The 15,260-nt window shown below is 35.2% G+C and overlaps 1 protein-coding gene across 1 annotated transcript in view; it reads right to left on the bottom strand.

Annotated features, from left to right (window-relative positions):
• Window positions 1–4,927: 4,927 nt before the first annotated feature.
• Window positions 4,928–15,260, bottom strand: part of ZBTB41 (zinc finger and BTB domain containing 41) — a 37,926-nt gene continuing 27,593 nt past the window's right edge. Inside the window, exons 9-10 of the mRNA XM_012650460.1 lie at window positions 14,125–14,213; window positions 4,928–9,697 (exon numbers count right to left, since the gene is read on the bottom strand). Coding sequence (XP_012505914.1) covers window positions 9,048–9,697; window positions 14,125–14,213 — 739 coding nt within the window. The 3' untranslated portion in view covers window positions 4,928–9,047. The remainder of the gene's footprint in view (window positions 9,698–14,124; window positions 14,214–15,260) is intronic.

The following is a 15,260-nucleotide window of genomic DNA, read 5'->3' as shown; positions in this document are numbered from 1 at the left end:
ACCAGCCTGAGCAAGAGCAAGACCCCATCTCTACTAAAAATAGAAAGAAATAAATCGGACAACTAAAAATATATAGAAAAAAAATTAGCCAGGCATGGTGGCTCATGCCTGTAGTCCCAGCTACTCGGGAGGTTGAGGCAGGAGGATTGCTTGAGCCCAGGAGTTTGAGGTTGCTGTGAGCTAGGCTGACGCCATGGCACTCTAGCCCAGGCAACAGAGTGAGACTCTGTCTCAAAAAAAAAAAAAAAAAAATGAGTCAGGACTCTACATTCTTGGCATAGCCAGTAAGAATGTGTAGATCTGCTCAGGGACCAGGGTGTGTCCCAGCAGTACCAAGCACTCTGGGTGTCAGTAATAAGACAAATGCAAGCCAGATGGTAGGAAATAAACTGTGACAAGGTTCAGGATTTTGTCAAATCAATAAAGTTTTTAGGGATTCAGTGGTCTGAGACCTGTCAGGATATCCCTTCTAAAGTAAGAGGCAACATGTTTTACTTTGTATCATTTGGAAAGCCTCTTTCTAGATTTTGCAGGCACCTTAGAAGGACACGTCTAGTTCATTTATCCAGCAAACTTTAAGACTGACACTTCTGAGTGGGGCCCGAAGCAAGTAAGAACTCCAGCAGGTCTGAGCTGCAGTGTGTGCTGCCCTGCTACTTACGCCCCGTGGCCTCACACAGCGGTCCCCAGCCTTTTTGGCATCAGGGATCATCTTTATGGAAGGCAATTTTCCACAGACTGGGGGGAGAGAGGGGCGATGGTTTTGGGATGATTCAAGTGCATTGCATTTATTGTGCATTTTATTTCTATTATTATTACATTGCAAAATATAATACTAATAATTATACAACTCACCATGGGTTGGGGACCACCGGCCTGAAAGACTCATGTCCATGACAATCAGACATGTGGAATAGAAGCTCTGGCAAGTTTCAACAGAAGTATCCTGGCACAAAATTCCAGGTTTGAGAATGAGGTTCTGCCTTCCTTTGTAGACATGCATCCACCATTTGAAAAGCAGATCCTAGTTTTGCTATTTGTTTTTGCTATTTTCTATTTATTCAGTTTTTGTAGAAACTGAATGCCTAATCATAGGATGATCATTGACTGTGTGATTCAAACTGCCCATCATCAATTATTACCTAAACCAAGGATCAGCAAACTGTGGTCTGAAGGCCAAATCTGACCCATTAGATGTTTTTCACAAATAAAGTTTTATTGGAACACAGCCATGCACAGTTATTGACACACTGTCTATGATTGCTTTCATACTACTATGGCAGAATATTTGTGACAGAAATCATATGGCCTGCAGAGCCTAAAATATTTAGTGTCTGGCTCTTCACAGAGAAGTTTGCTGAACTGGGATCTAATCTAAAGGACCACAAAATTGAATGTGACAAGCAACATTCCACCACCAAAGCCCAGAACTAAGCAGACTCCAAATATACAAGTAAGCTACACAACAGGTGACTCTTACTCTTAGAATAAATATTCTTTCCTACTATTTTGCTGCCTCGCTCTCAAACTACACATAGGGAAAATTGGGAATTTCTTCGTGATTCCACAAAGGAAGAAAAAAGCCTGGTTTACAGATGGATCTGTACGGTAGGTCAGATGTGAACAGAACCGCACTACAGCCTTCCCTTAGAGGTGGGTGGGAAATGCTCTCAGTGAGAATTTTGGAAGATACATCCAGTAGTTCACAAGGAAGAATAATACAAGGCTTAAGGTAAAGCTCTATGCGGATTCATGAGCAATGGCTAAAGGGTTGGCCAGTTGGTCAAAGCTTTGGGAAAAACAAAATGGAAATTTGGTGACAGGTTGGTCTGGAGAGGAGGTATATAAAAGGACTTTTCAAAACAGGTTTAGGAAGTAAAAATTGTGTCCCATGTAAATGCCTATCAGAGCACATCTATGGCAGAGAAGGAGCTCACAAATCAGGTAAACCAGACCACCTGTCCTGTGGATGTCAGCCTCCTTCCTCAGAGATCCATTTCCTTGCTCCTTGAGCTCATTCACAAAGTGGCCACAGCAGCCGTGGTGGGGGCTGAGAGTGGGCTCAACATGCTTTTCCCTCACCCAGGCTGATATGAGACACCACTGCTGAGCGCCCAGCCTGCTAGAAGAGGCCAATGCTGAACACCCAATCTAACTCCATTCTCCAGTGGGAACAGCCAACTATTAACACCTGTGGCATGTTGTTAGCATAAACCTTTTCTATTACAGAAGGGGCAGTATTTTGCCTCTCTGGGATAAATACATATTCTGAGTATAGACTGATGCATCTGCCCCCATTATCCATGGATTTATAGAAAGCTCTGTCTATAACCAATGAATCTGTGATGGCCTTCAAAATATGTCCAAAAATTCTTTCCTACTTCCTTCTTCCAGAAGGGAAGTTTGATTTGTATCCCTTGCATGTGGACTGGTATTAGTAACTCACAACTGAACAGAGAAGTGATGTAGTATAATTTCCAAGATTAGGTGATGAAAAGACTGCAACTTAAATCCTGGGTGTGCTCTCTCTCTGGATTGCTTCCTGGCAAGTGGCGGTGGTGAGGGGTGAACACCAGCTGCTGTATCCCTAGGCAGCCTCATGGACAGGCCGTGTGATGAGGAATTGAGGCAAAAGGCCACATGAGTGAGCTTGGAAGTAAAGCCTTCCCCAGTCAAGCCTCTAGAGATTGCGACCCTGACAAACACCTTGACTTCAACCTCATGGAGTCCCTGAGCCAAAACCACCCGGCTAAACCATTCCTAGATTCCTGACCCACAGGTCATAAATGCTTGTAATTTTAAGCCACTACGTTTGGTATAATTTGTTAGATAGCAATAGATAACTAAGTTTCACACACAACATTGCCTACAATCAGAAGACTCATTTTGCAGAAATGGGCTCATGCCCATAGAATTTACTGGTCTTCTAACACTCAGAAGCAGCTGCCTGGATAGAAGAGAGAATGGCCTGTCGAAGTCTCAGTTAAATGGTGCTGGACGGAGATGACAGCTAACGAGGTTGGAGAACGGTCCTACAGCATACCGTTCATTCCTTCGACTAACGGCCATTTCTCCCATGGCCAGAATGCGTGGGAGAAGGGGGATTAGTGGCCAGAGCAGCCCCTCTCAGTGATTTATACAGAATAACTTATTTCACTAATGAATTTTACTACACTTCAGACTTCTCTCTAAAAAACAACATAACTACTTCAAGCATTAATAGCCATCATTAATATTTGAATTTATATTAGACACCTAAAATTTGCTAGTTTAATGGTTTATACATTTACTATATAAAGTATTTCAAAATAATATGTAACTTATGAAAAATAGAATTTTTTAAAAATGTGCCCCAAGTTACTTGGTTTTCCATTTGTTCAGCATCTTTGCATTCAATTTTTATGGATGTGTGCAGAGTGCTATGTTCCTATCCTGTGAAAATGTAATTCAATAAAACCTAGATAGGCTCTAGTAGGACCAAAGAACTTTATATTTATTTTAAATATCAAAATAACACAAAGAACTAGTTCAATATACAATACACTTTCTATTCTTCACAGATAACTGAATTTTTCTATAAAGACATTTGTACTTAAGAAACATGAGACAACCAAAATATCTATAAAACTCACAAGATACTTTACACACAATTAACAATAATGAATTTTGATATTTTAGATTTTTCTTTGTAACTGTTTTAAAAAGTATCCTTAATTAAAAACCAAAATTATGATTTGAGACTGAGAACAAGTTCAAAAGCATTTCTACTTTAACATACACCATAAATCCCCTTAATCAGAACATTTACTACACAACATGGAGTAGCTAAATGCCCAGCTTTGTATCATTTTTTGGCAGCCACACTCATCAACTGTAATACAGCTTTATCTAAAGGGATAAGAAGAGTCTGATTGTTGGAAGGAATAAAAATGTTATAATTATACCACAGTACATTGTCCAACTTTAATGCAAGCAGAACTACCAAGCAAAGAGGTGCAATAACAATGAGTTGTGTACATGCTCTTTATTCAAGAAACGTTTTATCATCTCCAACAGTGATGCAAGCACTGATATTACTTTTCTTTACCTAAGACTTTGAAAAAAAAAAAAGAGGTTACATTCTTTGTATAACCTCTAGCTCTGAATATAATCCTTAATTTCTCTTTATATAATTGGCTTCATAGGGTAAATTTGAGTTGTTTCGGGATTTTTCAAGAACCATACACAGCAAGTTGGAGCATGAAGAGTAAGCAAAACATAAGCACTCTCTCTACCAAAACCTTTCTCTCATCTTCCACATAACCTCATCTATCTCTTCTATCATATTAATGCTACTTCCAAAGAGAAAGAGTAGGAAACATGTTAATATTATAGGGAGAAAGCATCTGAAGTCAAAATAATTTTAGAGGAAATAAGGAGAGGAGCCCCCTAAAAAAACACTACAGACTATACCATGAGAGAAATGTGCAAAAGCGTAGGATCTAAGGAAGTGTTGTCTAGTTTCTAGAAATTGTTAAGAAAATTATTCTCACATTACTCATTATTCACTCTAACAGCAAGTAACACTTACCATAACACTACTTAGAGTTTTAGAAATGCTACTTGTTCCTTATTAAAGAATACATTTTTAGTTATTTTAAATTTGGCACTGAATCTCAGAATATTCTAATACAACTTTGAGAGTCCTAATTTTTCCTGAGTTCATCAACTCACGTTATACATTGGCTGGGATGTTGCTGCTCCTAATGAGAAACTTGTCTCAAACCATCACCTCTTGTTCAGTTTTAGGCAAACTGAAATAAGAAGTCATTCAGTGCAGAACTGTGTGGTTATGGTTAAAAGAGAGAGAGAGGGACAGACGGAGACAGAGATCCAAATACACTACTCCTATTTTATTTTGTCAGATTCCTCTAATAATCATCTAGAGACAGGCCCAGCAGTGGCTTCACAGTAACTATAAAGGCCACAATAGAGATTTTAAAAATTATAAATAAAAACAAATATTCACACTAGTACTTAGTGCACCAATTGGCCTAGATAAACATAAAGCAACCTAAAAAAAAAGTTGCCCAACCAGCAGGCAACACAAACATAAGACCCACAACCAAAAAAAAAAAAATTATTAACCAGTATAATCTAGCCAGCAAAATCACTGAAAAGGCACAAAGCATTTGATTCAGAAAAGACTGTCTATGAAAGGACACTGTCAAAGAGCTAATGCTCAAAATCTGACAAATCTGACTTTTCATCAACGATATATTAGAGTGATATGGTTGGAAGAAAACTCAAACTTATAAGCAAATCAGTTTAACTGTGTTTTTAATTTGTTTGTAATTATAGAGTGAAAAGCAATAAATGATAATTACTTATTAGCCCTTAACAATTTATAGTTATCCTACAAAGATGTTCTGACACTTTTTAAGACTGATAGAAAATTATTAGTGTACCTGTCTCATGACCTACTGTCACTTAAAAGGAAGTCACTTAATAAAGCACCAATTAAAAACGCTGTTTTTGGTACTCTTCTTCTTCCAGCAATAAATGTCTAAATTATTTAAATGTATGCAAAGACCACTACACCCTTACAGTTGTTGGTTAAATCTTGCTGGCATAAGGACCAACCCTAAATGGTATTTTAGGCTGCAAAAAATAGGTGGGGTTTCTTACAAAAATAATCTCAACTTGACTTAAAAAATATCTAAGGCAAAAATTATTTTGACAATGTAGTGTAAAAAATAAGCTTATTATTTAGCATTTAATAGTGTTCACTAAAAACATATTAACTAACTAAACTGAGGAAAACTGAGTATTCTTACTTGTAACTGGTTTTTAATGACTATTCCCAGAGTATTCTGCTCTTATTTTTATACATATAAACACAAACACTTAATACTTAATCTCAGTATTCAAACTAACAATTTTTTTTTTTAAAAATCCATTATTCTAGGACTTCAACTGTGCTTCTTTGGACAAATATTTATTCAAACAACAAAGAATTTAAATTCTTTTAAACTATTTAATACCTACTAAAAATCTTTGGTGCATTTAAGTCAAAACTGATTAACAAATTTCTGCACTTGATAAATTATTCAATTTATAGATTAAGTGCTAACTGCTATCTGCTAAAAAATTAAAACAATAAATTATGCTCAAAATAAAAAATTCTGAATGAGGCTAAACTTAGTTGCAAGACTCAAATTTTAAGTACAGTCACAAAATAAATGGATTTTAGAGTTACAGAGCATTTGTTCAAAATACTCTAAATCAAATATTAATATTATAAAAGATCAACTGAAAAGAATAGGCCTCATTTTATACTTTTTGTGCCAACTTCAAAAGCTTATATACATTCAGTTTGCCCAAATCCATGAGGTTTTCACAATTTTAAAATTCCTTACATTTTTGGAAATTAGAGGCAGCAGGTTAGTTTTGTTTTGTTTTTGCTTTTTTTGTTCACCCACTGAGACTATTTCTTCGTAAGAATTATATTACCTACTTCTCAGACTGGGTTAAGACTAAATGAGAGAATGCAGTGCCTGGCACAGAATAGCATTCATTAATGCTAGCTTTCTTTCTTCCCCAGGAATAGCTCTGCCACTTGTTGACCACGTGAGCTTCAATGAGTCCTTTCATCTTAACCTCAGATTCTCTATCTCTAACATGGGAATACAGCATGTCCTTTCTATTTCAGAGCTGGTCATGAGGTCTGAATGAGATAACATATGTGGAAGCATTTTATAAAACAGTAAATCACTACTCGAGTTTAAGTTATCTACAACAGTAACTAAATACAATTATGTAATTATATTTCACTTTACATAAGAGATGTATTCCAGAAAAGTTCTATGTAAACCAACTCCCTACAATTAAATCATATACCTAAAGCATTAGGACATTATTATTAAAAGAACCTTAGAGTAAATACCTTCAAAAAGCGAAGTATTCTTTTCAATGTGAAAATGCAATATCCTCTTTTTCTGCCACCAAATGTGTAATATACCATATACACACATGTATATATATACCATTTGCCCTTTCGTAAGTCCAAACTTTTCTACATTAGCTTATATAATATAAGGCAAGGTACATTTTTAGGTATGATTTCTTTTCATTATACTTTTTAGTTATAATCTCGTCAGCATATGATAAAAATCATAAAGATATGCATTTTTAAAAGTCAATCTGAAAGACTAACAGACTAACAGTACCTCATACAGTCAAGCTCAACCGTGTAAGTACCCAGGTGTAACATTTCCACACAGAGTAAGAATGCCTTAAAAAGAATACAGCAATTATGTCTATAGGTTTTAAGATAATTACAACCAAACCTTGATAAATGAGGCAAAACTCAGGTTGGTTTTATTATTTATATGAGCTACTTTGGTTTACTGCCTCAATTCTCAGCATTTTTTCATTTTGCTTTGTCTTCGCTAGTATTGCGAATGTTCCTGTAAAGTACCTTCATTTCTTAAGTGCTTCAGCAAACGGGTTCCCCCATTACTAACTTGTTAAATTTTATTCATTAAAACTTCATTATTTTATTTGTGATTTTTTTTTTTTTTTTCACAAGGGCCGGGCCAGACTTTACAGTTTACACAAAAAAAGTGCTTAAAGCAATTAGGAGTGTAAACAAAACTGAAAAAGAAAACTTTTAAAACTGCTATTTTCTAGTAGTCTATATACAAATGACATGCTAATAATAAATCAACCCTGCCTAATCTAATCCTCAAGCAACTCTACTAGGAAACATTATCTTAGTTTAAGTTAAAATTGACTTGAAAATATGGAAAGTGCACGTCTTTAAAGGTATCTTATAATTCTGACTGATTTTTTTCCTCAATTAATTTTAATCAGTGTGGTTTGCTGTAACTGCTATTTCCTTTCACCAAGTCCTCAATTTTTGTACAAAAATAAAAATCAAGGATAATTACTCACATTAGTCTTATGTGAAAGCAAAAATAAAGATCTAGAGTACATGTAAATCTGTATACAAGTAGTGGTTCCATTTAATTAAACAGCATTGAGTTAAACTAGACACAAATTTTATAATTTGTTTGGCACCTTTTCTAACACTTATACATGAAATATCTAGGTTCTGTTTCCCAGAGTTTCTATCATCCAAAAGTAAATGAAACCAAAAGTAGCGTCTTTAATTAAATTTCATTAATTAGTTTTAACTGCCCCTTCCTTAGTGAGATGAAGATATATGCTGTGAAATATTGTTACTGTTGCTAAAAGAAATAGCAAAGTATAAAAGGTAAACTTACCTTGAAAGACATCTAGTTAAAATTGTCATATTTTTCTTTTAACACATTTCAAGTTCTATGATTTAATGTCTAGACCTTTTGCCTTTCTTATTCATAATAACTGAAGTATAGGCCAAAACCAATTATCTAGGTAACTACTTCAATCTATACTTAACAAGCTAATCTTACATTAGTTAGCTTTCTGGCTTTGAGTTTGTCAAAAATCCAAAGGATAATGAGATCTAAGATTATAGACAGATGGAAAGACAACGTAGAAATATCTAAGACTTTCTTATAAATTCAAATTCCTAATTTTGATTTAAAAACCTAGATGAAATAATGACAATCTAAAATTAGAATAAGAACAGGTGCAATCACCAGTATTTTCTTACAATTCCTTTTTAAAGGCTACATGGGCCTTAACCTTGTTTGTGAGATGGGGAAGGGAAAAGAAGGGAATGAGGCCAAAGAAGAATAAACACGTCCACTGATGATTTAAAAAAAAAAACCCATAATGTCAGCAGCTAATAATTCTGAAAAGTTTGATAATCCATTAAAAATTAGCGCTAAATAATCTTTTAAAATCACAAAGATGTTCACTTCAAATATTATGTCAGTGTGTCCAAATATTCATATCTTCAGTAAACAGAGACACATAGTTTTCTTGATTTAAAATTGTTCTAAGGACTTGAGAAACTAGAGAAAATGAAAAAATAGCAGCCCTGCTAATTCAAAAGCCATCAGCTCTCGGCTACCGTTAGCACACAACCATGAAACAGTCTGTGGAATGTTTAGATTTACTCACGAACGATGCTCACTGGCAGAAATATTTTGAACACCAGTAGTGTTATCAAGGCCCAGCAATGTTCCAAGGTACGACTGTTCTCTAGGGTCTAGCATTTGCTCAGGTCGGACTGGATGAACTATATTTGCAGGTTGAGGAGTAAGGGTGTATTTTTCCAGGAAAGCTAAGTCAGCTGCCCGTGGATAGTCGGTGGGCTGTGGTGACAGGACCTCGTGGGAAGGTGGCGGGAGTGTCGTGGTGTGACGCACCAGATCACCCGGAGCGTCAGGCATCTGAACTGGAACCAGTGTTACGGGGACACACACTTCAGCAGACACATTCTGTAACACAGTCTTGGCTTCCGGCGGATAGACTTTGGGCTGGTCCATATATTGCTTTGTTTCTGTGTGGAAGATTTTATCATCAGATGGGTACTCCACTGGCAAAGACACGAGTTTTTCCTCAGAAGCACTGAGAGGATCATCAGGAGATTTTATCTCGTGGACATGGTCAATGTGGTATTTCAGCTTGTCCTTCCGCTTAAACGTTGCATTACAGTGCTGACAGTTGAAAGGTCGGGCATCAGAATGAATAACCAGGTGTTTTGTTAATGTTTTCTTAATTCTAAAAGACTGATTGCAAATTTGACATTTGTATGGTTTTTCACCTGTATGAACAAGAATGAAATTACATGTAAAATGCCCTCACTTGATAAAACAACGGTTTTAAGTAGCAAATTTTCCATGTGAATAACTGCAAGAACTTCATAATGGCATTTATGTTATATGCTACCACAAAATGGAAACAGTAAGTGGGTAAAAAGAATGAGCTTAAACATCAAAAAGATCTCAGTTTGAATTCCAGCTGTACCACTTGCTAGTCAAACCTTGAGCAAGCCAGCTGGTTTCTAAGCCTGGTTTCCTGACCTGTCGTGTGGAATAAGAACTGCACGGAGCTCACAGAGCTGGGGAGACGACTGAGTAAGAAAGTGCAGTAACAGTGCTCAGCACTGTCCCTGGCACACGGTGAGAGCCTGACAAACGAGCTCTCACTATGGCTGCCTAAAAGTTTTGTTACACCAAAACATTTGATTTCCTCCCACCCAATGAGGATAAAAACCAAAACAGCAATTCTGCACTGAGAAACTGATGGTCTTTCCAATAAATAGTGCTAGAGTAACTAGGTGATCACATGTTAATAAAACTAACAAAGCTTTCACCCTTACCTACTAACAAACACAAAACTAAATTACAGAAGGTTCATGGGTCCAAATACGAAAGTTAAAATAAATCTTCTAGAAGGTAACGGCAAAAAAATATTAATGACTTTGGGATAGGGAAACATTTCTTAAAGAGGACACAAAGGAACTATAAAGAAAACAATGATACATGACTTCTTTAAAATTCAGAACCTTTGTTTATTAAAATTTACCATTACTGGAGTGGAAAGATTAGTCACAGAGCAGAAGATATCTGCAATGTATGTATATCCAACAGTGGACTCATATCCAGAATATAGAAAGAATATCTACAAATCAATTAGGAAAAAACAATCTAATTTAAGAAAATGATCAGAAGAATTAATGTGGTATTCCATAAAACTAGATATCCAAACGGCCAATATAAGCATAAGGAGAGGTGCTCAACATCATTACTCATTACAGAAATGCAAATTAAAGCCACTTTCAGAGAGTGCTGAATACCCATCCGATAGATTACAAAGACATTATCAAATGTTGAGCAACTGGAATTCCCATACACCATTGACGGTAGTCTAAATAGACACAATTACCCTGAAAAACTGTTCAGTTGTAACTACTGAAGTAGAACATACGCATATCCTATGAGCCACAAACCCTACAGCCAGGCACATACAGAGAAATGAACGTATAGGTGTATGAAAAGATAGGGACAAGAACGTTCATGGCAGCTTCATTCATAATAGAACCAAGTAAATATAAAGCAAGTATCTATCCAAGTAGAATGGATGAATAAATTGTGATATGAAAATGAAAAAAAACAAACTACTGCCATAGAAGAATCCACAATCATACTGAGTGAAAAGAACCAGACAAAAAAAGAATACATACTATATGATTCCATTTATATGACATTCTAATAGAAAAAACTAATTTTTGGTACTATAATTCAAAATAGTCATTATCTTTGTAAGAAAGTTACTGACTGGGAGGTGACATGGAGAATGCTTCTGGAGTCCTGGTAGTGTTCCGTATCTTGATCTCAGTGGTGGACACATTAATGTATTCATTTATAAAAATTCATTCACTTTTCAAGATTTGTACACTTTATGTGCTATACTTAATAAAAACAGCTTACAAAGAAAACTCAGTTTGAATAAAAAAATCAGCCAAGGCTAAAATCAAATCCTAAATTGACAGTCATCTTTATGCCAATTTTAACTAATATATTATGTTTCAACAAGACAACTGTTGAAGAATAGATGTAATCACTACTCTCGGAGGATTATACAAGCAAAACTCATATGGATTCAAATAAGTCATTTGTAGAAGAAAATCTTATATACATTTTCCAACTAATTTCTCTAATTGCGTAGTTTTAAAAAATCCAAGAAATTAGAGGGACATGATAAATTCATTTATTTAAGAAATATTTATTAAGCATCAACTATTTGCAAGCCTTAGGCTATACACTGATTATCTACTCATTTGAAGCAATTAAGTATACTGAACTGGCCTAAACTGAACCTAATCTACTTTATTGTACCTCTTCTGGAGAAAGGATATACCAGCAGAAGAGAAAAGGTCTACATGGAATCTAGTTGAGGAGCTTCCAAAAAATAAGAATTTAGCAGTATATATAATGCACTAAGGGTATCCTGAATAAAGTAAAACAATCCGGAGAGCAACATTATTCTGTTCACCAGAGAGGTACCTGCTATAAGGGTAAAGATGTTCAATATTCTTCACCATTTCCTAGATAAAGCATTTCATAAAATTACTACCTAATTTTACTCTGTATCTACATTTGGCAATTTCCCTTCTGATTAATAAACTTAGCAACTCTGCTTCCTTAATAAAGATACCAGTACACATTAATACCTCATTCTCTAGAAGGTAAATTAATAAACTGACATTCTAGTTAATCTACTTCCAGTGGTTATTATGAAGAACTACTCAAAATACTTGTAACTCTCAGTACACAGACAAAATTGAGTTTCTGGACCTATAAATCTTAGAAATGGATTTGGGTACATGGTAACCAGTTCTTGAAAGAGCCACTCTGTAAAGTCCTGTCTGGGTAGCCTGCTAATCACTTTAGATCAGGAGTTGGCAAACGACAGCCCGTAAACCAAATCTAGCCCGCTACGATTTTAGAAATGATGTTCTACTGGAACACAGCCATGCGCGTTTGTTTACACATTGTCTGTGGCTGCTTTCGTGCTACAACAGCACAGTTGAGTGACTGTGACAGATGTCTAGCTCACAAAGCCCAAAACATTTACTATCTAGCCTTTTATAAACATTTGCCAAGCCCTGCTTTAGATTATTTCTTCCTCTCATTTCATCATGGCCATAGTCTTTGTCTTATTCTATGATAGAGCTCGTTGCCTCAATTTTCAAAGGGCAGAGAGATGTGTCTCTAATTCCAATTAACTGTGAGGTATCTAGAGATGGGTGTTCCGTGTAGTCACTGGTCACCAACCAATTACTATAAATCAATGTTTTCAAAAATTTTAATGCAATTTAGCCAGCATTGAATCCTCTGGAATTTTTCTCCTCTGGAAAAATTCCTTTAGTTTTACAATTCTTCTATCATCAGTGTTCTCAGCTTTCTATAAATTTACCATCTCTTTCAAGTCATGAATTCTATTAGGCTTATTACTTATAACTGATGTGGAACTTAACATCAATACAGTTTCCTCATTTTACACTCCTTTTTATGTATTTACGTATCCCAAATTATGACTTTTTCATCTGAAGGGAAATGTAATTTTGTTTTTAACAGCAGCACTATATCAGGAATAAATCCTTTTTTTTTTCTTTTTTGCAGACAGGGTCTCACTCACACCCAGGTTGCAGTGCAGTAGTGTGATCATAGCTCACTGAGCCTTGAACTCCTAGGCTCAAGGGGTTCTCCTGCCTCAGCCTCTGGAGTAGCTGGGAATACAGGCTCATGTCACCATGCTTGGCCATTTTTCTTTTTTCTAGAGATGGGGTCTTGCTCTGTTGCCCAGACTGGTCTGCAACTCCTGGGCTCAAGCAATCTTCCTGCCTCAGCCACCCAAGTAGCTGGGATTACAAGCATGAGCCACTGTACCCTGCTAGTAATAAATCCTTCCCTGCAACTCTTTGCTATTGAAATAGCCCAAATTTAGTTATTTCCCATTCTATTTACGAAATCAATTACTTTTATCTTCCAGAACAGCAGCTTGACAAAATCCAAATCGAATTTAAAACAAAGCAGCCATAAATGCATAAATGGGCTTTTTTTTTTAAAAAAAAAAAGGTTTAAAAATTAATTTATATGTGAAGGCAAACAAGGACCCAGACAATATATAAGAAAGAATCCAACATAGTCCATATTTCAAAATGTAGTAGCATTCTACAGGAGAAAAAAAGAAATATTTAGAATATGACAACTTCTGGAAAGTAGGTGAGGCAAAGTATTCTATTACAACTATGAAACACGCTTGGCTGCTTGAAAAGGAAAACTAGACAATGGTAAGTTGGTAAATGACACAAGTCATATTTGCATAACTCTTTTAAAGGAGAAGGAAAAAAAAAAGATAACCTACCAAAGCCTTCAGAAAGTAAAATAAAGAATTTATAAAACAAATAGAAAAGGGGAAAATGAGAGCTAAAAGAAGAGTGAATTTCTCATAAAAAATCTTTTTCTCAAATTTTAACAAAGGAGATTTAAAACTATTGAAGCTTATATAATAGAGAAGACCAGAATATTGTGCATTTATGATATGAACTTCAATATAACGAGTAGAAATCTAAATGGGCAAAATCCCCAAAATTTAACCAAAAACAACAGAGTTTAAATGTTTGTATTTTACTCATGAAAAATTAAACACACAAAAAGATATAAACTACCCATTAAGTTTTACCTGAATGCGTCCGAAAATGCATTTCCAGACTTGATTTGCCTTTAAAAATTTTCTTACAAACATCACATTGATGAAATGTTGCTTTATATCTAAGAAAATAAAAAGATTTGAGTTTTTCAATATAATTTTAAAAAATAACATAATGAAAATAAGTTACATTTACAACTATATATATAATTCTCACATTAATAAAGCATAGAACTCCAAAAAAATAAGGAAATACTTCTTAAATATTGAGCTTGCCTCTGGTTCATCCTCCCTAGTTTAGTTATATTCAACAAATAAATCTGTGAAGAGGCCTTTAGATTTTCAACTACTTTAAAATTGAACTTTTATTATTATTGGCCTATAAAATATGCAATGGAAAAATTATAGGAACAGAAACAGATCAATGGTGGGCTAAGAGGAAAAGGAAGGGGGAAATTTGTGATGATGAAACTATTCTATATCTTACTTGTGATGATAATTACATGACCTGCAGAACTCTACCCTCAAAAGAGTAAATTTCACCTTATGTAAATTATACCTTAATTAAACGTAAAAAATAGATGGTGAGTCTGATTAAAAAGAAACTGCAGAAATCTCAAAATCTGCATTTATCAAAAGGGTCACACTGTTCTCATTGGTTCACTTCCTAAAAAATAAATATTATAAATTTGAACCTCTAAAATGGTCAAATGCTGCTTTCTGTTTTAAATATTGTCTAGGTTTAGATTTAAATGGAGAAAATCTCTTACTTAATAAAATTTACCCATTAATGTAAGCAGTGACCACCTATATTTAGGAAAACAGATTTGCCTGAGTTGTACAAATTATATCCACACTTGGTTTTTATCCAGCCTAAGTCTTGCTGCTTGTCAAAAATGATTTCACTGAAGATTGCTTATAGGCTGGGCTGAAGGTGTGGCATCACCTTTTCATGATACGTAGTTATGACACATCGTCTTTTGTTAATCTGGCACTTGTTTGCAGAACTTGAATTACCCTGGATTCTTAGGTAAGAAAGAGTTTGAATTCTTGTACCCCAAGTTTTCTTTTGCTTCTTTTACATGGCTATGTGAGATTCAGAAATACAAGAATGAAGTAAAATAAAAGATGCTTTTTAAATACATATGTTAACTCCATGTTTCTCAGTT

This window comes from Propithecus coquereli, unplaced genomic scaffold, assembly GCF_000956105.1.
Source record: "Propithecus coquereli isolate 6110/MARCELLA unplaced genomic scaffold, Pcoq_1.0 Scaffold328, whole genome shotgun sequence".
NCBI classification, from domain to species: domain Eukaryota; kingdom Metazoa; phylum Chordata; class Mammalia; order Primates; family Indriidae; genus Propithecus; species Propithecus coquereli.
Note: the sequence above shows the minus strand (reverse complement) of the source record. Positions and strands in the feature narration are given on the sequence as shown.